The 25,711-nt window shown below is 49.7% G+C and overlaps 1 protein-coding gene across 3 annotated transcripts in view; it reads left to right on the top strand.

Moving 5' to 3' along the window:
* LPIN2 (lipin 2) overlaps positions 1-23,659 on the top strand; it is a 77,315-nt gene extending 53,656 nt beyond the window's left edge. For all 3 annotated transcript variants that reach the window (XM_043444546.1, XM_043444547.1, XM_043444545.1), the window contains exons 4-20: positions 985-1,286; positions 4,654-4,761; positions 5,400-5,523; positions 6,259-6,586; positions 8,578-8,677; positions 11,311-11,498; positions 13,171-13,264; positions 13,644-13,713; positions 14,339-14,428; positions 15,195-15,277; positions 16,254-16,398; positions 17,422-17,570; positions 18,246-18,332; positions 19,087-19,239; positions 19,542-19,656; positions 20,218-20,321; positions 20,658-23,659. In XM_043444546.1, coding sequence (XP_043300481.1) covers positions 985-1,286; positions 4,654-4,761; positions 5,400-5,523; positions 6,259-6,586; positions 8,578-8,677; positions 11,311-11,498; positions 13,171-13,264; positions 13,644-13,713; positions 14,339-14,428; positions 15,195-15,277; positions 16,254-16,398; positions 17,422-17,570; positions 18,246-18,332; positions 19,087-19,239; positions 19,542-19,656; positions 20,218-20,321; positions 20,658-20,802 — 2,385 coding nt within the window. In that variant the 3' untranslated portion in view covers positions 20,803-23,659. The remainder of the gene's footprint in view (positions 1-984; positions 1,287-4,653; positions 4,762-5,399; positions 5,524-6,258; positions 6,587-8,577; positions 8,678-11,310; positions 11,499-13,170; positions 13,265-13,643; positions 13,714-14,338; positions 14,429-15,194; positions 15,278-16,253; positions 16,399-17,421; positions 17,571-18,245; positions 18,333-19,086; positions 19,240-19,541; positions 19,657-20,217; positions 20,322-20,657) is intronic.
* The last annotated feature ends 2,052 nt before the right edge of the window (positions 23,660-25,711 follow it).

The following is a 25,711-nucleotide window of genomic DNA, read 5'->3' as shown; positions in this document are numbered from 1 at the left end:
GTACTGGTATGGAAGGCAGCAGGAACCAGTGATTATGAAGGGGAACCTACCAGACCAGTGTGTCTCCTAGTATCTTAATTACTTGTTTTCATGTTGTCTTATTTGCATTTACTTGCCCTGGAGAAAAATTTTCCATGTCAGAGACACAGACGAAAGGCAGAAAGAAGCAGTGAGTTATCACAAGAATGAACATCTCTGATGTAACCTGTCACGCTGACAAGGCTCCCTGTAAATCTGGCAGTGAAAGGACTGGGTGCTCAGAGTCTGTTGCCTGCTTCACATGTCACTTCTCATGATTCCATTTAAAACTGCTCAGCAGAGTGGCAGCTTTCCAGCCTTTTTTTCCTATTCTGCATATGACCCAATTGGTCAGATTTTCTTTAGCATAATGTGCTTTTCTTTAAAAATTACAAATTGCAGTTCATCCAACAACACTAGAATCATTACTCTCCACACAGACCATGAAGAGAAGCCCTACTTTTCCAGCGGCTCACAGTTTAAAGAGGGATAAACATTACCAGAATCCCTCTGGCTTCCACTTACTGACCTTTTGTTTCTCCCACTGTTGTTATCAACATCCCTGCTGAGTCAGAAGTTCTAGATCGAGCTTCGTCCTTTCCATCACTGCATGATAGTCCGTGGTATGGACGTTCGTTTCTCGAATCTTTCTCGTGCTAATGCACATTCAGCTCACCTGCCCCCACCCCCAAACAGTGAATCTGCTCTGGCTGAGCTTCCACGTGCCCTGTGCTGACCCGGCATGTCCCTCCTCCACTGTGTTCAGCCACATGGACCCACACGCGCTAAGGCTCAGCTGTGCAGGGAGTGGAAACATAGGCAGGTGGTGGTCAGTGCGACTTTCTCACCTTTGGGAACTAGGTCGGTGTTCTTTGTACCACTATGAGGTTTGGCTCAGCCAGAATCACTGCTGTTTTGATTCACCATAGGGTTTGTCAGACTCTTCTTTCTCATGTTCTCTTTAAGGAGAAGCTCCCTGCTTACCTGGCCACCTCACCAATCCCTACTGAAGATCAGTTCTTTACAGACATTGACAGCCATTTGGTGAAACCAGGTGGAAATGAAAGACCTCCTCAGAGTTCGGATGTTGCCCACATCCTGGAAGCAGAGACAGTCTTCACCCCCAGTTCTGTGAAAAAGAAAAAACGAAGAAGGAAGAAATGCAAACAGGACATTAAGAAGGAGGAGCAGGCCGTGTCGCCCCCTGCCGAGGACACCATGGGTGTGGACCTGAGCTCCGACGATGACAAGGGGGCCCAGTCGGCAAGGTAGGTGGGAGGGACAGAAGGAAAGATGTCCATGTGTGAGTCTGCCCTGAAAACCACGCACCTGGACACAGGTGACTCTGGGGAGGAGGAGGGTTTTCGTGCGGGTGTTGCTGTGTACCGTCTCCAGGGCAGATGTGCAATGGAGACGCTTAAACACCCAGCAGAGACCACAGTGTAGGACTACAACCACACTGTCAGAAAGGCATCTCTGCTTTCTATCCACCAGGGCAGACAGGCTTCCATATGGGAGCTGAGTGCAGGGGCTAGAGGCCGCTGCTCCCCTCCTGACCATCTCTGGCCTCAGAGGACGCCCGTGTCAGTCTGCAGGGATGAGGGTCTCCATGCCCCCTTCCCCTCCCCTTCATTCTGCTGCACAAAACAGACACTGACCAGCCCCCTTCTGCCCTGTCAACGGGGGTCTTTTATGGGGCGTGTCCTGATTCCAGAAGCAAACTTGATCATTAGTCACGCTGAGATGGACTGACTGACCCTCAGCTGAGGGCAAGGGTCAGCTGGTGTCAGCGGTGAACTTCGGCCCTGGTCATTGGCAACCCCTTATCTCTTACATACGTGCTGCCAGCTGAATAGACGAAAGCTCCTTTAGTCCCTCTGATTTATCCATGTAGATGATTCAGGCCACTGACTTTGACTTTCTGTTGGTTTTTGTCCCTGTGCTTTAGAAACTGGGGTGTATTTACATACAGTAATACTCATGGATCTAAGTGTACAGTTCATTGAATCAATAGTTGTAAACATCTTGGAACCTCTCTTGGCTTTTGAATGAGAAAAGTAATTGTTTTATACTATAAAGCTGAACTTGGAGCTGTGATGTTGGGGGTTGTCTGTGAAGCCTGAAGTGCTCCAGGCATACTATCGGCAAACTTCAGCTGGGCCTCCCCCGCCACCCTGACCAGCATTAGGCCATCTGTCCGTCCGCAGATCCTCTGCTGTTGAGGGTTGATGTAGATGTTTGTGCTGCGTTTCAGCATTGAGTCAGCGCTGCTCTTCCTCACGCTCTTGTCAGTACCCTCCCTTACATCCCCGCACCACAGGCTTAGTTAGCCCCTCACGGTCAGCCTCCTGGCTCCCTGTCCTTGGGTACGTGTGCATTTTGAACATGCTCGGCAGGTTTTCGTGAGTCATAGGACTAAAGGGAACCTCAGCATCAGCAGCTTTTTCCATCACTCTGATGGATATGAGCTAACGAATCCTATTTTTGTCCAGATCTGCCCAGAGAAGACATGTCCTGCCTTCCAGGGCTTGTAAATTCTTAATGGTGCCTGGTCTCTTTCTCTCTCAATATTTTATTAGATCTAGTCTGCTTTGCTGTGTTTCTTGGTTTACTGTGTGTGTCTGTGTCTGTGTGTGTGTGTTTTAGTCGTGTCCTACTCTTCGCAACCCCATGTGTGTGTGTGTGTGTGTGTGTGTTTTAGTCGTGTCCTACTCTTCGCAACCCCATGTGTCTGTGTGATAGTCGCTTAGTCGTCTCTTACTCTTTGTGACCCCGTCTGTGCGTGTGTTAGTCGCTTAGTCGTCTTAGTTGTGTCCTACGCTTTGCGACCCTGTGTATGTGTGTGTGTGAGTCACTTAGTCATGTCCTACTCTTTGCGACCCCACGGACTGTAACCCACCAGGCTCCTCTGTCCATGGAGTTCTCCAGGCCAGGATACTGAAGAGGGTAGCCATTCCCTTTTCCAGGGGATCTTCCTGACTCAGGGGTTGAACCCAGGTCTCCAACATTGCAGGCAGATTGTTTACTGTCTGAGCCACCTGGGAAACCCCATCTTTTATACTGTGGTGAAATATATTCCAAAGATACGTTTTAAGAAAAAAATTCCCATGGCATTTATGTTGCTCTTTTCAAACCTCTTTCAAATATGTGAATAGTAATAGGCCAGGCTGTACTACCCTTTCAAATTTGGCAGATAAGGACTTTTCATAGCAAATGATTTCCCTTTCTGCTTTTACCATTGCAAACTCCTCTTTTAACAAATGCAGTATTTTTAACTGGATATCAGCCTTTTACATATATTTTTATGTTTCCTCTTAAATGAGGTGGTTTGCCAGAGCTCAGTCTTTCTGAGACAAAAGAGATGAGGGTTAGGAAAACCTGAATTAGGAAATGCAGCCAAAAGGAAAAATAGTTACGTATCAGAGTTGGTGGTAAAGCAGAGCAGCATATTGAATTAAGATGTAAAGAAGAGATAATACAAATTAATAAAATGATTTCTATCTGTATTTTTCATCTAGCAAATTAAGTGATAGATATTCTCATGTCTGTCCTGGTAGAAAATTAAAGTTTCTATAAGGAGCTCTTGAATTTGTATCATATTTAGTGTCTGAACTTTTCAGAGTTTTTCTACATCTGCAGTGCTCTCAACATGATACACCACACGAATCTCACATTGACTCTTGTCAAGTACACAGGACAAGGGACAAATTTCTAACTAAAGATGAAAAACTAATACCCTCAGTGCTTCTGAGGGACGTTTTCAAGGTTATGTGGCAAGTTAGTTCTGTTAACTCAGCAAATCAGGAAAACCAAAGGGCAAATTAATTCAAACCTTATTAGCAGTAGTTCAGTCGTCTACAGTTCCAAGGTCTGAGAATGAATTTTAAAAGCATCTATCATACTTTTGTGTCATCTTCCTCATATCCCTAGAATCCTGCAGATTCTAACTTAGAGAAAGTTCTCAGACTGAAAATAAGTTCCAGGTTTTTAAGAGTTTTTTTCCTGTATTTTTGAATTTTTAAGCCATAGCTTTGTCTTCAGCTGTCTGCTTGCTTCCATTTTCTGTAACATGCAGGAGAGTGTAGTGGAAAGAACACAGGCTTTCTAGCTTTGAATCCAACTACTTACTAGCTTTTTTACTTTGGGCAAGTTACTGAACTCCTCTAGGTCCTTGATTAAGTAATACCTAAGGTAGGATTTTACTGCTTCAGATTTGTAAGGACTGGATGCAATATACAATAAAGCCTTAGTTTGCTTCTTGTAGCCTCTGAGTCAAGCACCCCTACCAGATGTAAAAAGGAGTTTTTAGTCACATCTTTTCTGTCCCTCCTGTTACCCCACCGTTGAATGGTGATTGCAGTGGTGTCCAGTAGGTGGCAGCAGTGAACCCCTTTCTCCTTCGTGGAAGGTCGTGTCAGTGGCTCAGTCACGTCTGCCTCTTTGAATCTCACGGACTGTAGACTGCCAGGCTCCTCAGTCCATGGATTTCCCTTTTAAGAGACTTAGTTATTAATTGTTCATTTGACTTTCTTCTTTTGTATCATTTAGACAGTGTGTCATAATTGGGGGATATTATAAACCTGGTGTGAGTGACATTGTTCTGTCTCTGTGATTTTTTTTTTTTTTCTTTCACAGAAGATCTTCAAATGCTTCCTTAAAGGAAGAAGAACATAAGGAGCCCCTGCTCTTCCATTCCGGAGACCACTACCCCTTGTCTGATGGAGACTGGTCCCCTTTAGACAAGTAAGTGTTCTGGAGATGGCTTCATTTCTTACAGGAAGGATAAGCTGAGTAGCTTTTCTGTTACTCCACATGTTGATGCATCCATGTCTTCCATACAGAAGAGGAATTAAGATGTGCTTTCCACACAAGTATGGACCTTCCCCCTCAGTAATTACCTTGTTCCTAAACTTGATCTGACATATTCTCAGGGCTGGCCAGCATGGACCTGTTCAATCAGCATAGAATCTGACCCTCTACAGTTCTTGTTGGTGTGAACTGCTTACTATGTAACTGGGTAATACCATGAAGAAACATGCAGTCACACTTGTGTTCAAATCCAGTTTCTCTCTGTATTATGTTAACTTTCCCATCTTTCCATGCATTTTCTCTCATAAAATTACCTTTCTCATTGATTTCTCGTGAGAATCAAGTGGGATAATTACATTATTGAGGACCCGGCAAGTCCACAATAAATGCTAGTTGGCATTGTTTTTATTACTATTAAAGAACTCAAGTGGAAAAAGTAGCCGTTTCGTATCTGCAGGTGAAATTGACATGTTCAGACTTCTATTTCTCTGTATTTCTTTTCCTCTGTTCAGCTCAGCAAGACCGAAATTCCCAACTGTAACATCATTACGTTTCTCTGTCTGTGTTTGCAGCCCCTACCCCCCAGTGGCCTGTCCTAAGAGTGACTCAGAGCTGGAAGTGAAGCCTGCTGGGAGCCTGCTCAGATCTGAGTCCCACATGGAGTGGACCTGGGGCGGGTTCCCGGAGTCCACCAAGGTAGAGGGTTCCCTGCTGGAGGTGGAGGGCGGTTTTTGCACCAGTGACGGGAGTGAAAGGGGGATGGCGCCCTCGTGCGGTCACATGAGTGAAGCCACATTAACACCATCTATAACGTTCATGCTATGTTCACAACAGAAGGAATCCAGCAGTGTAGTAAATAATGTTGACCGTTAATTTAACATTTTAATCAGAAAAATTTTTAAAGTACCTAAAGCAAAGTAAAACTTCCACTGAAAGTTTAAATAGGCAATCGATTATGAAAGCTTTTTTTGTCAGCTCTTAGTGAAAGAAGAAAAAATTGGAACGATGCTTTTCTTGAGAGGAAAAAAAAAATGTTCCGACCGTGTAGCGTTTTGAAAATACACATTTTGCCTTTTACGTTTTTGTGACAGGGCCTTGAGGTATAGTGCAGGCCGGCCTCAATTCCCTGGAGTGATCAAGTGTTCTCCCTCTGTCATCTGAAATGTTCACGTGTTCCGTCTTCTCCAGTGCTTAGATCTTTATAGTAGAACAATTATAGTGCATTTGTAAGTGTCATAACAGTGAACAAAATGCAGTTAATAGTTTTTTCCCACTATTTAATTATGCACTGTTTTACACATACAAAATTATGTGCTTAGTGGTTGTGTGCTAGTTATAAATAAAATTAACACATGCACCAGTATCCAGGTTAGGAAACAGTTAACAGACACCCTCAACAGTAGTTTAACGTTGAAACAATGCGCGTTTCAGGTCAGCAAACGGGAGCGGTCCGAGTATCACCCCAGGACAGCGATGATCACGCCGTCAGAAAACACCCACTTCCGGGTGATCCCCAGCGAGGACAGCCTCCTGAGTGAGGTCGAGAAGGACGCTTCCATGGGGGAGACGGTCTGCACCATCGTGAAGCCCAAGCCGCGAGCCCCAGGGAAGCAGCATGGCGGAGCAGCCTCAGCAGCCAGCCCTCGGGAGCCCCCCGCGGGGTTGGATGCCCCCCGCCTGCCTCCCTCACCCCACTTCGTGGAGGCGCCCTCGGAAGCTCGACCAGCTGCTAAGATCGACTCACCCTCCAAGAAGAGAGGTAATCGGGGCTTTGATTTGACCTCGGCAGCTCTGAATCTAGGTAGTAAATTATTTCAGGGTTTCAGGTGATACACGGGGCCCCCTCCTCCCAACTGGGACCTGCCACATCAGGGTGGGGTGGGGCTGTGGTTAGTGTGGCTTCCCCATGGTGCCAACTCTGACCTCCTCTCTCTCCCGGCCATGGCTGCTGAGAAGCATTCTCTGAAGAAATTATGGAGGTATTAAAGTCAAATTAGGAGTAAAATTAATCCCTTTAAGTGTTAGTTTCTCAGTCACTTCTGACTCTTTGTGGCCCCATGGACTGTGGCCCACCAGGCTACTCTGTCCTTGGGATTCTTCAGGCAAGAATATTGGAGTGGCTTGCCATTCCCATTTTCAGGGCATTCCCCTGACCCAGTGTTTGAACCCAGGCCTCCTGCATTGCAGGCAGATTCTTTACCATCTGAGCCACCAAGGAAGCCAGGCTTCAGAAGTATGTGAACCAAGAACTTCCAGATGTACAAGCTGGATTTTAGAAAAGGCAGAGGACCCAGAGATCAAATTGCCAACATCCATTGGATCATAAAGAAAAGCAAGGGAATTCCAGAAAAAAATCTACTTCTGCTTCATTGGCCATCCTAAAGCCTTTGACTGTGTAGATCACAACAAATTGGAAAATTCTTAAAGGGATGGGAATACCAGACCACCTCATCTGCCTCCTAAGAAACCTGTGTGCAGATCAAGAAGCAACAGAATCTAACATGGAACAACTGACTGGTTCAAAATTTGGAAGAGTACAACAAGGCTGTATATTGTCACCCTGCTTATTTCACTTCTGTGAAGAGTACATCACGCAAAATGCTGGTCTGGATGAAGCACAAGCTGGAATCAAGATTGCTGGGAGAAATATCAACAATCTCAGGTATGCAGATGATACCACTCTAATGGCAAAAAGCAAAGAGGAACTAAAGAGCCTCTTGATGAGGGTAAAAGAGGAGAGTGAAAAAAATGGCTTAAAACTCAACATTCAGAAAACTAAGATAATGGCATCTGGTCCTATCACTTCATGGCAAATAGATGGGGAAAAAGTGGAAGCAGTAGCATTTTATTTTCTTAGGCTCCAGAATCACTGTGGATGGTGACTGCAGCCACAAAATTAAAAGATGCTTCTCCTTGGAAGAAAAACTATGACAAACCTAAACAGCGTATTAAAAAGCAGAGAGATTACTTTGCTGACAAAGGGCCATCTTGTCAAGGCTATGGTTTTTCCAGTAGTCATGTAGGGATGTGGGAGTTGTACCATAAAGAAAGCTCAGTGTTGAAAAATGGATGCTTTCTAATGTGGTGCTGGAGAAGACTCTTGAGAGTCCCTTGGACTGCAAGGAGATCAAACCAGTCAATCCTAAAGGAAATTGACTCTGAATATTTATTGGAAGGATAGATGCTGAAGCTGTAGCTCGAATACTTTGACCACTTAATATGAAGAGCTAACTCATTGGAAAAGACCCTAATGTGCTGGAAATGATTGAGGGCAAAAGAAGAAGGGGGCATCAGAGAATGAAATGGTTAGGTAGCATCACCTATTGAATGGACGTGAGTTTGAGCAAGCTTTGGGGGAGATAGTGAAGGACAGGTAAGCCTGGTGTGCTGTAGTCCATGGGATCGCCAAGAGTCGGACACCGCTAAGCAGCTGAGCACTCGTGCACGTTCATGTATAAAGAGAAACCATACTGTCAGGTGTGAATGACTTAGGGCCCAGGATTCACATGAGAGAAGGTGAAAGAACGCGAGACTCAGCCCGTGTTTATTGGACAGCTATCAGGAGTGCTGGGCTGTCTCACCTGGATGGGTGAGAAACAGCAGTGCAGAAAGGTTAGATGATGCCTTTAAAAGTACACTGCAGTTCCGGTCATGGTTGGTTTTATTGTCTGCAAACCTTTGTTTTCTTGCAGTTGTAAATGAAAAGTAAACAGGTTCTCATCTCTGATGTGTTTTTCTTACAAAAACCAGGTGTCCACAAGAGAAGCCAACACCAGGGGCCTGATGATATTTACCTGGACGACCTGAAGGCGCTGGAACCTGAGGTTGCAGCTCTCTATTTCCCCAAAAGGTAGTGGGTTTATACTGCACAGTTGGCAACTCTGAAATGTTCTAGATGTTTCCAGAGCAAAGCATTAGAAAAAGGAGTGAGGGGCTGGTCTCTTTCAGCTAAGTTGAATCCTTGCTTCAGATTTTGGAAATGGAAAATCCAGAAATTGTGCCTATGTTGTCTTTTACCTATTTATGAAGAAATGTTCAGTACAGTGAGAAGGTGCCCCCGTCAAGCTCATGTAGTAAGGGCGTAACGTGGATGTAACATCAGATTAGCTCTTCCTGTTCATTAGCATTGTTTCCTTTATTATATGTTTAGAGGTGGTATATCTTTATTCAGAGACACTTTACAAAGCAGGCCTCCACTCTTCAGTGAGGCCCCACTTACTCAGGCCTGGATCTGGTGGGGCCCCTTCCAGGGCCTTTCCAGACTTCCCTTCCTCCTTTCCAAACCATCCCTTCCTCCTCTGTGACTCCCCGCTTGGAATAACACCAAAATTTTAGCAGTGATAGACTTGGGCAGTTTTCCCAAGGCCATTTCCATTCTTGGGGAAATTCCATTTTATTAAATAATATTCTGTGATCACAAAGAACAGTGTTTACTTTTCCCCATGTTCTCATGGCTTGAATACACTGAGCCATAGTCACACATAATTAAACACTTTTAAATAAATTATTGAAAAGCATATCTGAAGGTTTTATTTAAAATAGAAAGACAGGATTGATGTGAGGATACTTAATATTTACAGATATTTTTGTAGGATCCTTAAAACGTCCTCCTAACTTTCTCCCCTTTGTTTGGAGTAGTAATTGGGTTTTTAAGGGGAGAGAACTGAAACTGGTGTGTTTTTTTTTTTTTTTTTTTTTTCATTTAGAAAGTTAAAACGTAAGCTATCTTGACATTACCTCTTTGTTTCTGACTTCCCGGTCCTTAATCATTTGTTTACCTTGGGACAAATATAAGACATTTAGTTTCCTTTTTTAAAACACGGGGAGCCTGACTGCTGCACTGGGGCCACCTGTGCGGTTGTAGCCTGACCATCTGGGCCCATAGCTGCTCACATCATGAGTGATTGTTTCTGGAAGCAAGACAGTGAGGCTGCTGGAATGCTCACAGGCATTCATTTTATCATCGTGGTCACCGGCACCCTGACTGAAGAGCTAGTGTTTGTAACTAGAGCTGAACTTGACCCTGAAGCACACAGTCTGGTGGTTCTAGCGGCCCGTTGTTGAACGTCCTCCATGTATTCAGCAGGGGTGTCGCTTAGGGTCACACCAGCTGCTTTATCTGATAAAACTCACGACCTCAGTGGCTTGATGGCTGCAGTTCATTTCTTGCTCATGTGATAGTGTTGATGGGGGCCTTGCACATGGGGGCTCTGGAGCACCAGCCCCTCCCATCCTGAGGCTCCGCCGTCCCCGTGGGGCCTCGACAGGGAAAGGGGAGGGCCGTCGGGGGCACAGTTTTCAGGGGCCTGGCTTGGGAAGGAGGCAGCACACGCCTTCTGTCCACAGGGACAACACAGTTGTCTGATCGCATGGCTACACCTGACTGCAGGGGACCACCCGTGCGCCCGGGAGGGTGAGGACGTGGTGCTTGTGTTTCACCCCGAGGTCAGCCTTGCTGGGCCCCAGCACAGCAGCGGGGTTTGCTGCTTAGGTGGCCTTGGCTTGTTCACCGTCTCCAGTTAGCAGCACATTCTGTTGATGCGATTAATCTCAAAACTGTGTTGTGGGTGTGCATCACTCAGTCCCAAACACCAGAATTTTCTCTTCAGAGGCTCAAGTGCAAAACATGGTCGTGTTTGAAGCTGCTTTCTCTTTAGGACTTATCTGTACTCTGCTGCCATCTGCTGCTCAAATTTCAGATTTTTTTCTAAAAATAAAAGAATTTAATAATTCTAGATGTATTTCAGTGACATTAAGTATCTCCAAAAGGTGTAGAGCAGGAAACGTGACTAAGAGATGTAAGGTGTCATTTCCCCGTCCTTTTTCTCTTAAATTTATGCTCCATTACGAAAAGTTTCCTTTAGGATCAGCTTCTAAAACCTGGCTTCCACGCCTTGTTTAGAAAACTGAGAACATTGAGTAACCTCGACTTTGGTTCTGGGGCTCACCTGTGTGTAGGAACAGTTTATTTCTGGTTTCTTGGTGCACTGTTTTCTTGAGATGTGTCCAGCCTCCTGAGAATTTTTACTTGGTTAATTTCTTTGTTTTGTTTTCATGAAGTAACAAATGAATTTAGAAAAGCCTTGTTTTTAACAGTAATACAACCTTGGACTACAGCAATTTTCTACGAGTTGAGTATAGTACCACAGCCGTCTGTAGAAGTTAAGATCAGAAGGTTTCCAGACATCACGTTTTTCTTACCCTGTCATTTTTGTCATGTAAATAAATGCTTGTAACTCTTTCATCCCTTTCATTTAAGTCAGAAAGGCCATCCCTGAAAGGTCCACATGACTGACTGACTGGTGTGTGCGCGTTTACTGTGTTGAGTTAACTCCTCAGCAGTGCTGTTGGGTTGTGTCGGCATCGTCTAGGGTAGGAGTCTGAAACGCTGCCTGAGCAAAGTCGCCTCCATGGGAGGGAGCCCTGAGCTTGGCCGTCGGGCTCACGGCAGGGGTGTGACGGCCGGTGCCTTTCTCCCCACAGCGAGTCGGAGCCCGGCTCCCGGCAGTGGCCCGAGTCCGACACACTGTCCGGCTCCCAGTCCCCCCAGTCGGTGGGCAGCGCAGCGGCCGACAGCGGCACCGAGTGCCTCTCGGACTCCGCCATGGACCTGCCCGACGTCACCCTGTCGCTCTGCGGCGGCCTCAGCGAGAACGGAGAGATCTCCAAAGGTAGGCGGGCAGCCTCGTCCGCCCTGGGTGGTGGAGCCGTGCTGGGAACGCAGCCCTGGGCTCTCATGGAGGTGGCGGGGTCTCCCTCCGCCCCTCATTTAGGTGCCTCGTGTTGGGGTGACCCCGCGTGTTGGTGGGTGGGAGGGCTCTGGGCCTGGGGGCCAGTTCTCAGGCGGCCCCCTGTACTGGGGGGCCAGGGTCAGCTCAGCCCCAGCCGCCTTCTCTCCTGTGAAGTTGCTAGAATAATTGTCGGGCTGGGACCTGGCAGCCCCCAGTCTGAGCATGAGAGGAGGGCCTCACGTTGCCAAAGCTGTCTGCTGAGCGAAATGGTCTTTCTGGCAAAAGTAGAAGGGGCTACTCTTGTCTGAGGCTTGGCCCAGGAGAGTCAAGTTGCTCATGAGAAAGGGGGTTGCTTAGCAGGGCTGGTTCCAACAACCCTGCGGGACTTGAGCACCTGTGTGTCCGGCTGTTGCAGCCAGTTCTTCAGCCTTTCTGGCCTTACCTCCTTTTGTAAACTGAACTCTTCATGTTTTCTCACTTTGGCTGGTGGCCCTTGATGGATTTTCCTCTAAGGAAAGATTTTCTGACTAACGTCATCTTTTGTCTTGTGTGTGTGGCAGGCTGGGTTGCCCTGGGCCTCTCGGCTGGAACTCCCTAAATCCTCCTCTTCTTGGGGTCGTGGGGTGATCACTTTTCCATCTCTTACTTCTGTTTACTTTTTGCAAGAAACTGAGTGTGTTATGGCCAGTGGTTCCTTCTAGGGACAAAGTTAGGTCACGTTAGAATCCTCTTAAGCCCTCCCTTTAAAAAATAGGGTGGAGGAGGGGACATACAATTTATGTAAAACTGTAAAACTTACGCTTAAAAGACCATTAACTTAGGGTAGCGTTTGTTATTGGGGGAGGCAGAAATGGCAAGCAAATAGTACATAGATGACCAGGAGGAACAATCCCAGCGACAGTTTCCTGTTATTAGAGTTTTCTCTGAATTAGAGGATAGCCTCTGGGAACAGGGGACAGAAAGTCACGCTTGACCCTCGTTTGTTCTGCAGGAACTCGGGATTTGTTTCTTCTTGAGAGACCCTCAGCCAAATTCTGCTGTTTGGCTTCTCCCTCCAAGCACTGTAAAATGCTTGGGTGGTTTTCTCATGTAGCTGCACTTGTACACTTACGGCTGTAAGACCCCACGAACATTCCCCAGTTATGCTGTTAGAAGTTGCCCGCCGGTCAAGGGTTTCACACCTGCTTATGAGAATGAAGCTCAGCAGTTTTCGCTGGTTATGGAGTTGAGTGTGTGCGAACCCGGGCCTTCATGTCTCCCTCCCTCTCACATCTGTGATCTATTTGCCTCAAAGTCCCTAGCTTATCCCTTTCTCCTGTTTTTTTTTATTTGTTTGGTTTTTGGTTTTGATTTTTCACTACTGTGGGAAGAGTGGTAGAAGAGGGGCAGTAGAAAAGAAGTGTTCTTTTTCTTGTCCAGGAAAAAAAAAAAAACCACAAACATCTACCATTTGTTGTTGATTCTCATAGAAAAGATAGTTGTTGGGTTTTTTTGTTTGTTTTGAAGTATTTTTTTGATCCTGTTGTCTGAGTGTGAAGGGAGTATTATAATAAGCTCATGTGGATGTTTATTCATGTAATCTCTAACCAGATGGATAACTGTTACCTTACAGAGAAATTTATGGAGCACATCATTACGTACCATGAATTTGCAGAAAACCCTGGACTCATAGACAATCCCAACCTTGTGATACGGATATATAACCGGTAAATGCTCTTGCTTTTTCATTGTTTATAATTGTTAAATATTCTTGCAGGTTTTTCTGGCCCTAAGTGCTATGTAATTTTTAAGTATTATACTCTTTCGCACTATGCCCATTTCATATACATGGGCAGCGACTTTGGAGTGAAGCTGAAGAAGCTTCAGCTTTATTTTCAAGTGAGGCTTGAAATGCTGCTCTGTTTTACACATTGTGCTTCTTCCCTGCTTGGAGAAGTTTGGCTCGAAGCAGAGATTGCTTATGTGGCAAGACACTGAGCTGATCACGTCTTCACTGGAAAGAATAAGGACTTTGTTATTGGCATTTCTGCGTCCTTTCCCGCCCTCTGCTCTCTCTGACGGTCATGCCTGGCTTTCCTCTCACAGTTACTACAGCTGGGCATTGGCGGCCCCCATGGTCCTCAGCCTTCAGGTCTTCCAGAAGAGCCTGCCCAAGGTGAGTTGTCGCTCCCCAGAAATGTCTGCAGCACACAGCGCTTTGAGAATCCGTGTGTGCATGTCTCTGAACTGGGTGCTGTTCTGTTTTACTTAATATTATAAAGTTAATACCATCACTCAAATCATCTCATGCCCAGAAACCCAGGAAATTGGCTCGGCTGCCATATCTGTCATTTTTGCTAGATATTTATACCAGTTTCTGATTGTGTGTCAAGGTTGAGAGATTTCACTAACTGTTAGTTAAATATAGGATAAAAACATTTCTTCCCATTAATATGGAAAGGAGCAGTAAGAAGAAGGTGATATGGCCCCTGGAAGCATGGCGTCAGTGTGGTTCCTTCAGCTTATGGCTAATGAGCCTGTTACGTAGAAGCTGAAGCTTAGAATCTGTGCACCAAGGTGACATCATCGGTTGGTCCTCATAACTCGAGAAGGCAGAGAAGGGAGAGCAGCCCACCTGCCAGCCCCTAAGAGGGGCCAGACCACCTGGCCTGACAGCACGGAACAGCCACGAGAGAGGACGCCGGCGGGTGGAGGCATCGTCACCGTCCTCTGGTTGAGGGTAGAGGGGTCGAGTGCCCTGTGACCAAGATGCTGGGCTAACCTGCGTTCATTGTTTGCAGGCCACAGTCGAGTCCTGGGTCAAAGATAAGATGCCAAAGAAATCTGGCCGCTGGTGGTTCTGGCGTAAGAGGGAGAGCATAACCAAGCAGGTAACCGAGCTGGAAGTGGGCTGAGAAGAATGACTCTTTGATTTATCCAGAAACCCTTTTTTGCCAAGCACAGGGAAGTCCCATTTGGGCTCCATGATGCTCTTTCACAATAGTCGGCACCGTGTGTGAACAGCCACTTGTGCAGGTCAGATACTGGCGCTTCGCGTGCGTCACCCGTCACCTTCACTGCCGCCCAGCGGTGCCGGGATGTGGACTCCTGTGTACCGGCAGGAGGCCGGAGCACGAGACCGCGGGCCCGGGGCTGGTGAGGGGTGGAGCTGCGCCGTGACGTCACGTCCGCCGCCAGGAGAGGCCGGAGCACCAGACCGCGGGCGCGGGGCTGGTGAGGGGTGGAGCTGCGCCGTGACGTCACGTCCGCCCCCAGGAGAGGCCCCAGCACCAGACCGCAGGCGCGGGGCTGGTGAGGGGTGGAGCTGTGCCCCCAGGAGGCGGGGACCCCGTGCCCTCGGTCCCCGCCCGGGCCTCGTGGGTGTGGCCAGGTGATATGCTGTGTGGCGGAGCTGATGCCCTATCACAGTCCTCACCCCTGGCTTGGTGGCAGCAGCTTTTCGCACACACAGCGTATGACTTCTCTCTCAGGTTTCTGTCCTTTTGGCTCAAACTAGAGGAAGTCTGTTTCTTAAGTGTTTTTAACTTGTGGATTCAGACAGTGCTTTTGCTGATTCCTGGAGGGAGCTGCTGATGGTTTTTTGCTCCGTCAGTAGGGCGAGAGCTGCTCATCATCACTGTCATCCTGTCGTTGCAGCTGCCAGAGGCCAAGGAAGGGAAAGTGGAGGTCCCACCGCCCAGTGACCGGCCATCAAGCGCGAAGGAGCCGGCCAGCGGCAGGTGACTTTGACAGATTTGTGTAATTCTTCGTCAGAAATGTTTTGTTCAGTGGACAGTCACTGGCCTCATTGTGTCACTCGGTTAACAGATAACTTCTGCTTTTCTTGAAGAATATCATCAGCTTAGGGAATTCCCTGGTGATCCAGTGGTCAGAACTCAAGACTCACTGGTGGGGCTCTGAGTTCGACCCTTGGTCAGGAAACTAGGTCCAACAAGCCGAACCATGTGGTGTGGCCAAAAATATATTTATGTCTGTATATATGTATCATCAGCTTAGAGTTAGGATACTCATTGCTGCTTCCTAAGCACCTTGCTCCTGCTCTGGAGCCATGAAAACAGGTACCCCTGACATGCAGGCCTCTGGGAAGCAGGTCTTGGGGAATCATAAGATGTGCAGTGCCTGGGGCCCTGCTCCCTGGCTGTCAGGCACAGCGGGAGACATGACAGAACCTCAGAGATGGGTATGGGTCCCTTTCGTTTCTTGGGAGGAGTCTGCCCTGGACACATGGACTGGCTGCCTGAGGGGACGGGTCACAATGCACCCATTCTTGTTTCTGCCACTGTGTTCCTTCCTCTATCACATCTTTTGTTCTCTTCCCATCCCTGACTCTTGGGTTCATCTTCCTGTTCTTTACCCTCTTCTTTTTAAAGAATTGTATAAAATCTTTCTTGTTAGTCTCTTAAATCACTGTAAGTGTTCATACTTTCTATAACTTGTACCTTTTAAAACATACATATCCCTTGCAACAGGAATCAGCAGACCTAGTAGCATTCACTGGTTCTAGCAGAAAACAGCCAGTCATAGCAGGAGAGTGACCCTGGCCAGTCGTGGAGGAGGTGGATCATGCAACGTGGACCCTGGGTCTGGCTCCTCCTGGGTGGATCTGGGACTTCTCTGTCTCTTCGGGATCCTGAATGAAAAGCTGTTGTCTGTAGATGCCCCTCAGCCTCTCCAGTAACAGACTGTGTTTGACAGGTCGGCCGAGGATGACTCATCGAGTGACGAAGGGTCCCAGGAACTGGAAGAGTCCATCAAGGTGGACTCCGCTCCCACAGAACCCCCAAGCCATAGTGGCACAACCTCCTATAAGAAGTCTCTTCGTCTGTCCTCAGACCAGATCGTGAGTTGCATGTGGTGTGGGTGGGTCCAGTCTCATGAGTCTTAGTAACTGGTTGCCTTGACGAGCCTCCCTTTCTGTCAGCCCAGCCCCACGCCTCACATGCGGCCCAGTGCGTGGCCATGTAAATGCTCACATGTGTCCAGGAGAGTGGCAGCCCCACCCCGGGACCCCCAGGGTTCCCTGGGATGCACTTTCCCCTCCTTCATCCCTAGGCCTCCTACTTCCGTGTCTGGGAGTGAACCAGGGCACCTGTGTTTTCAGCCTGAGTCTGACACGTCCAGACTGGCTCTGGGCCCCACGCTGTCTCGTAGGAGCCACAGCCAGAGGGAAATGACATCTACCTAGATGCAGTCTCCCCCTTCCTGTCAATTTCCCACTTCCTCACCTTAACCCATTTTCAGTATGAATTGGTCCTGCTGTGCCCCAAGGGGAAGGATCTCTGGTACACAGGATGTCCCGGGTGGCAGGGAGGGGACCGGGAAGCAGGGGTCAGAAGGGCCCTTGGGCACCTTATACACAGTTCAGGCCGAGGTTCCTCAGCCCAGTCCCCGAACCCCAGGTGCAGCCCCGAGCCATCCTCCCAGAGCTGGGTCTTGAGATGCTACTGGCAGTCTGGAGAGTGTTGACTCTGTTCCAAAACTGTTTTCTGTTGCTTTTCCTTGCCTTTTTTTTTTTTTAATAAACAGTTAATTTGTTCATGTATTTTTGTCCATGTCTGTTCACACACATTTATATATTTTAGAGATTAGGATCATTTCTCATGTAACCTTGTATCTTTTTAAAATTAATTTTAATTGGAGGCTAATTACTTTTCAGTATTGTGGTGGCTTTTGCCATACATCGACATGAATCAGCAACTGGTGTACATGTGTCCCCCATTCTGAAACATTGTATCTTAAGCAGTTTCTCTGACCACATTTTCTTGGAAAGTGTGACTTAATTGTTGCATGTAATTCTATCAAAGTGATGTACTTTTAATTTTCAAAGCTCTAATTTTGCTGATTCTTACACTTTTTATGAAAGGCGAAACTGAACCTCCAGGATGGCCCAAACGATGTCGTGTTTAGTATCACAACCCAGTATCAAGGCACCTGTCGCTGTGCCGGGACCATTTACCTGTGGAACTGGAACGACAAGGTCATCATTTCCGACATTGATGGGACTATAACCAAGTAAGCGGGAGCCCTGGGGTGGCAAGAGGAGGGCCCAGCGCAGTGTGCAGAGGGCCAGGGGCTCCCTCACCTGAGTGACCAGCCACCATCAGGAGGGTTTTTTAAACTACATGCACTGAGAGGTCCTTAGTGCAGTCCCCACAGAATCATTCTATGGATGGAGGAGGTGGGTGGGGCCGTACAAACATAAGGGCAAAACATTTGGGGAATTCCCCTGGCAGCCAAGTTAGAACTCAGCACTTTCACCGGTGAGGGCCCAGATTCATTCAGTCCCTGGTTGGGGAACTAGGATCCCGCAAGCCTTGTGGCACAGCCAAATGACCATAATAATAACAACTCTTGGAAAGATTTAATTATTCGGTCTCCAAATTCTGGCATGGGGAGGAAAAAATAGAAGCTGTTGCAGTTAGAGAAGAGGAGGCCGTGTGGTCGTAAATGCCCTGAGAGTGAAGGGCCGGCCCTTGGGTCTGGTGGTGCTCTCAGAAGCTCCTGGGTGATGTCCTTGGCTTGTGCACACACAGACCAAGGAGACCGCCTTGTGGGCTGTCACCACCCCCCAGGCCCCCTCCCTGCCCCCAGCGGCTGCTGTTACAGAAGCTGGAGTTTCAGTAACGGGCAAACACTCGGCTCTACGTGCTTGGTTCCTGACACCTCCTCCTGTTTCCACCCTCTCAGGTCTGACGCTCTGGGACAGATTCTTCCGCAGCTGGGCAAAGACTGGACGCACCAGGGTATCGCGAAGCTCTACCATTCCATCAACGAGTAGGTGCCTGACCCTGTGGCCAGTGAGCTGGGATTTTGCTGGACCTGTAGAAGTAGTCCCAGGAAATCTTGTTTGTGATCCAGCTTTCTCACTCTTCCTTCTCACTCCTTACTGGAGCCTCCCGCAAGGGAAAGTGTGAGCCACCACCCGTGGGGCAGGAGCCGTGTGCCTGGCGGGTTACACCTTGTTCTTGCACAGGGCTGCGAGTTGTAGGCACTACCTGTGTCAGTAGTTGCAGCTGTACTTGGGTTTGTAGCCGTAGTTTAATCATTTGCAATTTTTGTTAGTAGTTTTAATTGTATTTCTTGAAGTGGGTAATAGATGTGTGCATGGGGGAATCAATCTGCCAGGTGGTTTTCTCCATCGAGTACCTTTTGAGAGAACATAGTGCTGTGGCCTTTGTGGGAATCCTAATACATCCGAGTTAAGTCAATCTGCAGAACTACAGTGTCTTAAGCAGAGTTTGAGAATGTCCCAATAAAGACACCCCCTAGTTTTTTGTTTGCTTTATAATTGGCTTCTGTAGATATGTTATTACATGACACCTTAGCATAATCCCTAATCACATCTCCTCCATGGTGTTTTTCATGGAGTGGTGAGATCTTTATAATCCTGATGATGCTTGTGTTAAGTTTAGGAATTTGACTTTCATGGGAGGTGAGAGGAACTTTATTGGGACCTTTAAAAAGAAAAAATGCATTTCTCCCCCTTTAGCTGAAGCACACGGGCTAAACAGGACGCCTTCTCTTCCAGGAATGGCTACAAGTTCCTGTACTGCTCGGCCCGTGCCATCGGCATGGCCGACATGACCCGCGGCTACCTGCACTGGGTCAACGACAAGGGCACCATCCTGCCCCGCGGCCCCCTCATGCTGTCCCCCAGCAGCCTGTTTTCTGCCTTCCACAGGTGTGTGTGCATGTGTGTGTATGCGTGTGTGTGTGTGTATGCGTGTGTACCTGTGGGGGCCGGGGCCTGGCTGGACTGTATCTATTACAGACCTTCTGGGTCTGAGTTCCATGTTACTCTAACTCACACACTGCTCACCTGGTCTGTGTCAGACACAGCTGAGAAAAGCCAGGCTGGCAGAGATGGAGAAAGATACCAGTTATGAAGGATTTAGCAAAATGGATAGCTGTGGGTTTTCAGACCACATACCAGGGAAAACTGCCATTTTGGATTTGGTGGTGATACTTCTATCTTTTTCCTAGGGAAGTAATAGAAAAGAAGCCGGAGAAGTTCAAGATTGAGTGTCTGACCGACATCAAGAATCTCTTTGCCCCAGCTCAGCAGCCCTTCTACGCTGCCTTTGGGAACCGCCCAAATGTAGGTGTCTGCTCTGGGCTGCACATGCGGGCACCGTGGGAAGCGTGCACAGGACGGTGCTTTAGGGTGTAGGCGGGCCATAGTCTTCACTCCAGGCGTGTGGGCGCAGTGAGGTTTGCTGTGTTGGGTGGGTGCTCACTTCATCTGCGTGATTCCTCCCACAGCAGGGAGGTACTGGGGCGGAGACCTGCCCTAGGATGCCCATCTGCGACCAGGGGCTTCGGTTCCATTTCCGTGAATTCTGAGCTGAGCCTTAGATCCGCCCCCCAGATCCATGGCTTGAGCACTGCCTCTCTCCCAACCCCCAGCCACGAATGCTTCCCCTCTCCTACTCTGGGGCCTGGAGTCTCCTTGGCACCCACGTTCTCTGGCTCCCCAAGCACTCCCTGCAGTGTGCGTTGGCCTCCCTCTTTAGGCAGTGTCTGTCTAAAGCTCAGCCTGGGTGGCGGCTGCCCCAACTCCACGTGTTCTCCATACGCCGCTTCCTGTGATGCAGTGCTTCTGGCTCACAGGGGGCCCGAGAACAACTCAGTAACCACCCTGCTCTGTTTCCTGCGGCAGGACGTCTATGCTTACAGACAAGTGGGTGTCCCAGACTGCAGGATCTTCACCGTGAACCCCAAGGGCGAGCTGATACAAGAAAGGACCAAAGGAAACAAGTCCTCGTAAGTGCGTTCCCACTTCTAAGCCCTGGCGCCGTGCAGCCGGGGGCCAGGTGTCAGAGCCGTGCCTGCCCTTGGAAGCCTCCGCTCTGCCAGGCTGTGTCCACCCCTTCTGCCGGAGCATGCTTCCCTCTGCTGGGGCATCCCCCACCTCTGCCGGACTGTGCCCCCCCTGCAGCCGCTGTTGGGGCTGGCTGGGGAGCCTAGACTCTGAGGAGGGAGGTGGACCCTGGGAAGGAGGGCGCCGGTCTGGGACCCTTCCTTTCTGGCTTCACGGCCTGCCGTCTCATGCTCTCAGGTCCGGTGCTGAGGCACAGTATGTGTCCTCCCCGCTCCCAGGTACCACAGGCTGAGCGAGCTCGTGGAACACGTGTTCCCACTTCTCAACAAGGAACAGAATTCCGCCTTCCCATGCCCGGAGTTCAGCTCCTTCTGCTACTGGCGAGAGCCGATCCCCGAGGTGGACCTGGAGGACCTGGTCTGAGGCGGCACCCCTGGCGGGGGGCTGGATCGCGGCCCCCACAGCAGGGAAGGCGACCGGCCTTCTGCTGGACAGAGGATGCGGGGACCCTCCCGGCCACAGGTGTGGGACGGCGTGCTGCCCACCGGGCGCCGGCAGGAATGGGCTGGGGAGCTGCTGGGGCCAGACGCACCCCCCCCGTGCTTTCCCGGACCCGGGGCTGCTGTGTGGTGCCGGCAGCCGGCACAGCAAGGGGCTCAGGCCGGAGGCCCGGGCTCCAGTCACCGGCCTGGCCTCCCACATGCTCTGTGTCGAGTTGCGTGCTGGGTGCTCCTTTAATTGCATAATTTAAGAAGAAAAGAGAAGCTAAGAGTGGACCAAATGTTGCACAAAGTAAAGTGTTCTAATTTCCACTGGGCAGTTGAGAGTGTTTCTCTCTCTGAGAGGAGGGCTTGCTTGTAGGGAATCAGGGTCCAGTTATTGATGATGTCTGAACCGCCCGCTCACTTCTCCCACGGGCTCCTCCCTCCATCTCCTACTCCACGGAAGAAGGATGCTGGCTCTGGCGCCTGGGGCTTCAGGGGAAGGAAGGACCATCGCCTCCTCACCCTGACCGTTCCTCGGCAGGGACTTGAACTGTTGTGTCTTGGACCCACCGGAAGGCACGGGTCTTGCAGGATGTGTGATGTCGTGAGAGTGGTCCTGGCAGCAGGAGTCGGTTAGCCAGCAGGGAAACTGAGTTCTCAGGGAGGCCTAGAGATGCAGACATGTGCTTGTGCCAGGCCCCGGGAAGGGGTCTGTTGCCCCTCCCCCTGCCTGCAACTGAGCAAGCCACTCAGGAAGGGTCCCATCCACACGCCCCTCCAGGGCTGTGAGCACGAGCCTGCAGAGATGAGCTGGTGCGGACAGCCCCCTCGGGCTTAAAATCAAGAGAACTGTTAGAGAGGAGGCCCTTGGGACCAGTGGTGACCTCATGCAGCCCCGCGTTGGGTGAGAAAGCAGTGAGCAGGTTCCAGAGTCGGGGGAGAGGGGGGTGATAGTGAAATACTGCAGAGCGGTGCTCACCCCTCCCCCCACCATGGTTTCGGGTCCGCCTCTTGCTTTCCCTGCTGGTTTTGGGGGCACTCCTCTTTTCAGTTTGCTCCACCACGGTACTGTTCATCTCGAGCTGGAGAAGTGGGGGTGGCTGCTCTCCAGAGTGGAGGGTTGAAGGTCCCGGACTCCACTGAGCCATGTTGGAGGCAGAGCCCGGAAGCCGTGTTCCCAGAGAAACCAGACATGCTTCCCCCAGGGCAAACCTTCCCACCGCAAACGGTTCAAGGATGCATCGTTTAAAGACCCATTCACGGACAGCAGGTCAGGAAGCTGGGTTGTGTTCATCGTGTGAGGTTCTGCCCCGTCAGTGACATCCTGGTCGCCCGTGACTCCTTCATCTCATGGCTGCTGGGGGCGGCCTGACCCTGTGCTGGGTGCAGGCCCTTCCCTGGAGCCGCATAGGCTTGTGTGCGCGTGTGCAGTATGGAAAAGCTTGACACATACCTTTCTGTCATCCTTCATTGGTTGTCCTTTAAAGAGTCTCTCAGGAGACAGCTTCTCCTTGATGAGCTCTCCTCTCGGGATGGGGGCATCTTAGAGGGTCACGACTGGGAACCTGCACTGGGGCGGCCGACCCCTCTGCCCAGTGTCCGTCAGTGCTAGAGTGTCATCCTGTCCCTGCACATTGATCGGCGGGTGTCACCGGTCTGCTGGGTACACAAGCTGATCAGCCTGAGTGTTCCTTCTCATTTAAAGGAGCCCCTCTTGCTGAACGTAGATGACAACGATCGCTTGAGTGTCACAAAAGTATTGTTTGTGCTGAAAATCCATTGCCATTTGGTACAAATGACATTTGTTCTTTCTGTGAAAGAGAGATGCCCTCGGTGTGTTTGTACACAGACCTCAGGAGGAGAGCTGAGGAGGAGCAGTGGCCGCTCGCTGCCCTCGGGGGCGGGCGACATCTCAAGGAGCCGCCTCTGGGTCACTCTCTCCGCCAGTGGAATGGCCATGGCCCCTTCCCTCTTTCCGTCCCTCCCGACTGCATCCCATCCAACTGTACACCTGCCTCGGTGTCTGCGCGGAAGCTCATGCGGCTGTGGTGTCCACATCTGCGTCTCTGCGGGGCTCAGGAAGCATGCTTGAGGGCCCAGAGCGGGCAGGCTCGGCCCTGCGTGTGAGGACCACATCTGCTGTGCTGTAAGACATCACCTAGTTTTCAGCTGGAAAAAGGAAAAAACTTCCTAGCATGATGTGAGATAAAAGCTGCTGACAATCCAGGAGTGATAGCCACCCACCGGAGCCAGAAGTGTTCGTACCCCCGACTGCACATGGCCCTGCAGATGGAGTGTGTTCTCAGAGGTACCGGCCAGACCCAAAGGAACAGGCCAAGAGCAGACTTGAGTTGTCTGCAGTTTGGTGAAAACAGACTCTCCCAGGGGATTTTGTCATCTTTTCAAGTGTCATCAATAGTTAACTCTGGGAAGCCTTGTTTTCCCGCTTTAGAGAATGCTGGGTATAATGAAACCGGTGAAAAATTGAGTTTTGGTTTAAAGTAAGTGCTCTTTCCAGGTGAAAACTACTTTTTTGGGTTTGTTTTAAAGGTAAGAAAAGGAAGAGGAAGGGGAAATGTTGCTCTTTTATTTTAATCATTACATTCGGTCTATGATGACATTTGATTATTAGACACAGCAGTGCCACTAATACGTTTCTTGAGTTGTCAGAAATTGTCAACATCATTACTTTATGGCAAAGATAACTGTCTGAAGATAAATGGCTCATATTTTGGTGCAGTGTTTGATGTTCAAAACAAAATGTTACAACAATAAATAAACGTGAACTCAACGCATCTTGACTTTTTCCTTCAGGGGATATTTAAATTGTCTTCTCTAAACTTTTGCCAGAAGTTGCTAATTTCCATAAATTAGCATTTCGATCTCTGCTGACACTTAAGTTTGTGTATAGAAAGGGCTTCTTTTTGGTGCTTGTTTTTATAAAACCTGACTCCAGAAGTGAGGCTCCACCCACAGGAACTAACCTCCCTTGCTTTGTAGGTTCTGCCAGGGAGCTATCCATTTGTGCCTATGTAATTTCTGGGGGTCACCCCCTGGTGTCCTCCCGACTGCACCCCCCACCCCTCAGCCCTGCTCAGGGTGCTGGCCGCCCCGCCTTGCATTAAAGCCCTTCCTCTGGGTGAATAGCATGTAACCCTCCTGATGTTTTCATCAGCTGTCAGGAGGCTCAGAGTGATCTGAGTCAAAAACCACACCCCACGTATTTAATCCCCTCGGGTGGCTGAGCCCACGCTGAACCCACCAACTCCCTCAAGCACGCGCCTCCATGTGGGGACGGCACCCATCTTCTCTGCTTGTTTTTGTGATGGAATGGCTGGGCGGGGAGTCGGGGCTGCGGCGCTGTGGAGTGCCCTTCCAGCAAAGGAGGGAAGCGCTCAGACAGGTTCACATCAGGAAAAGACTCCCTCCTGTGGCTGCCCTCACCGCTGCCTGGTGGCCGAGACTGGGGCGAGGCGAGCGGGAGTGAGAAGTGAGTCTGCGTGTGCAGCTACAAGCGTGTGTCTGGTCACAACTATACTTCTTCCCTTTCAAACTGCACAGTGTGAAAAACAGTTCAAAAGAGAACAGGCTCACTGAGAAAGACGAATGTGCTAATGTGGGAGTAACTTCACATTGCATTCCGCGCCAATTTTCAGTCTTTATTGCTGGTTTTGTTTGTTTCTCATCATTTAAATGGGGCCGTTTGCTGACAGGACTGACACATCCCAGTCCTGTCACTGCTTATCTCAAGGTGCACCCTGACCTTTTTCTCAGCAACCCCATCATTTCAGAAGTTGTAACCTCGTGCCTGATTGAGTCCAGGGCCCTGGTCCACATGTCTCGCTCCCAGGCTCTCAGTGCCGGGCCACTGACTTCCAGAGAGAGCAGTTCCGAGCCACTCAGCCTGAGTTCAGCCCAGCCTGCTCCTCTCCATATGAAAGGACAGCCGCTCCCTTCTCGAGACGCTGACTCCTGGTGAACCTCTTTCCTCCTCCTCAAGTCAGTGCAGGACCTGCTCTGAGCTGTCTACAACGCGTGTCGTGGCCACAGAGCTGAAACTCACAGAGACGAATCATAAGGCCCCGCCGAGGAGGACACCACACTCGCCTCTCTAGCACCATCCGTGGAGCGAGGCAGGTCAGTCTCCGCCTTCCGTCTGGTTCCCATTGAGCATTTGTCCTGCTTGGCCCAGGGTAAGGCCTGTGAAGGGGGTGTGAGGGGAGAGGGCAGACCCATGTGCCAACTGGGGTTTCCTGAAAACACTCCACAGTCGTGGGGTTTTTCCCATGAGTCATATCTAGGAAGCCACAGCTGCTGACGGCCAGTTCCCCAGCTGTAGAAACAGGGTGAGCATGCACCCCACCCCTGAGCCCCAGATGGAGGGTCCTGAACTTTAAAATGTGAAAACAGCAGGCCTTCTGTCCTGGGCCCCCCTGCCCCTAGCTGGGGGGAAGGGGTGAGGAGGAAGGCTCCCCCCATCTCAAGGACCCAGTGGCCACCCTGTGATCTCACTTGGGAGCAGTCCTGGAAAGGGCATTTTTATAGCATGAGAGCAACCTGGTGGCTTGATTTAGGCCGGGAGACTTGTTTCTATGGTCACGTCTCTCCCTGGGACCTGCCTCCTGCAGTGGCACTCAGTTGGCCAGCAGGTTTTACCCGCCTGACCAGTGAAAACCATGTGGAGCTAAGGGGGCTGGTGTGGCTGCTGGCAGAGGAGTGGGGGCCCGGGTTCCCTGGAAAGGTTCCTGCCCTTCCCAGACGGCCTCGGTGTGATCAGCTTCTGGTTCCCTGGGAGCACGAGGTCTCTTAGAGCTGCGCGACAAGCAGTCACGTTAGCTTGGACAGCT

Source organism: Cervus canadensis, chromosome 23 (genome assembly GCF_019320065.1).
Source record: "Cervus canadensis isolate Bull #8, Minnesota chromosome 23, ASM1932006v1, whole genome shotgun sequence".
Taxonomy (NCBI): Eukaryota; Metazoa; Chordata; class Mammalia; order Artiodactyla; family Cervidae; genus Cervus; species Cervus canadensis.
The sequence above is the reverse complement of the archived record's forward strand: the minus strand, read 5'-3'. Positions and strand labels throughout refer to the sequence as shown.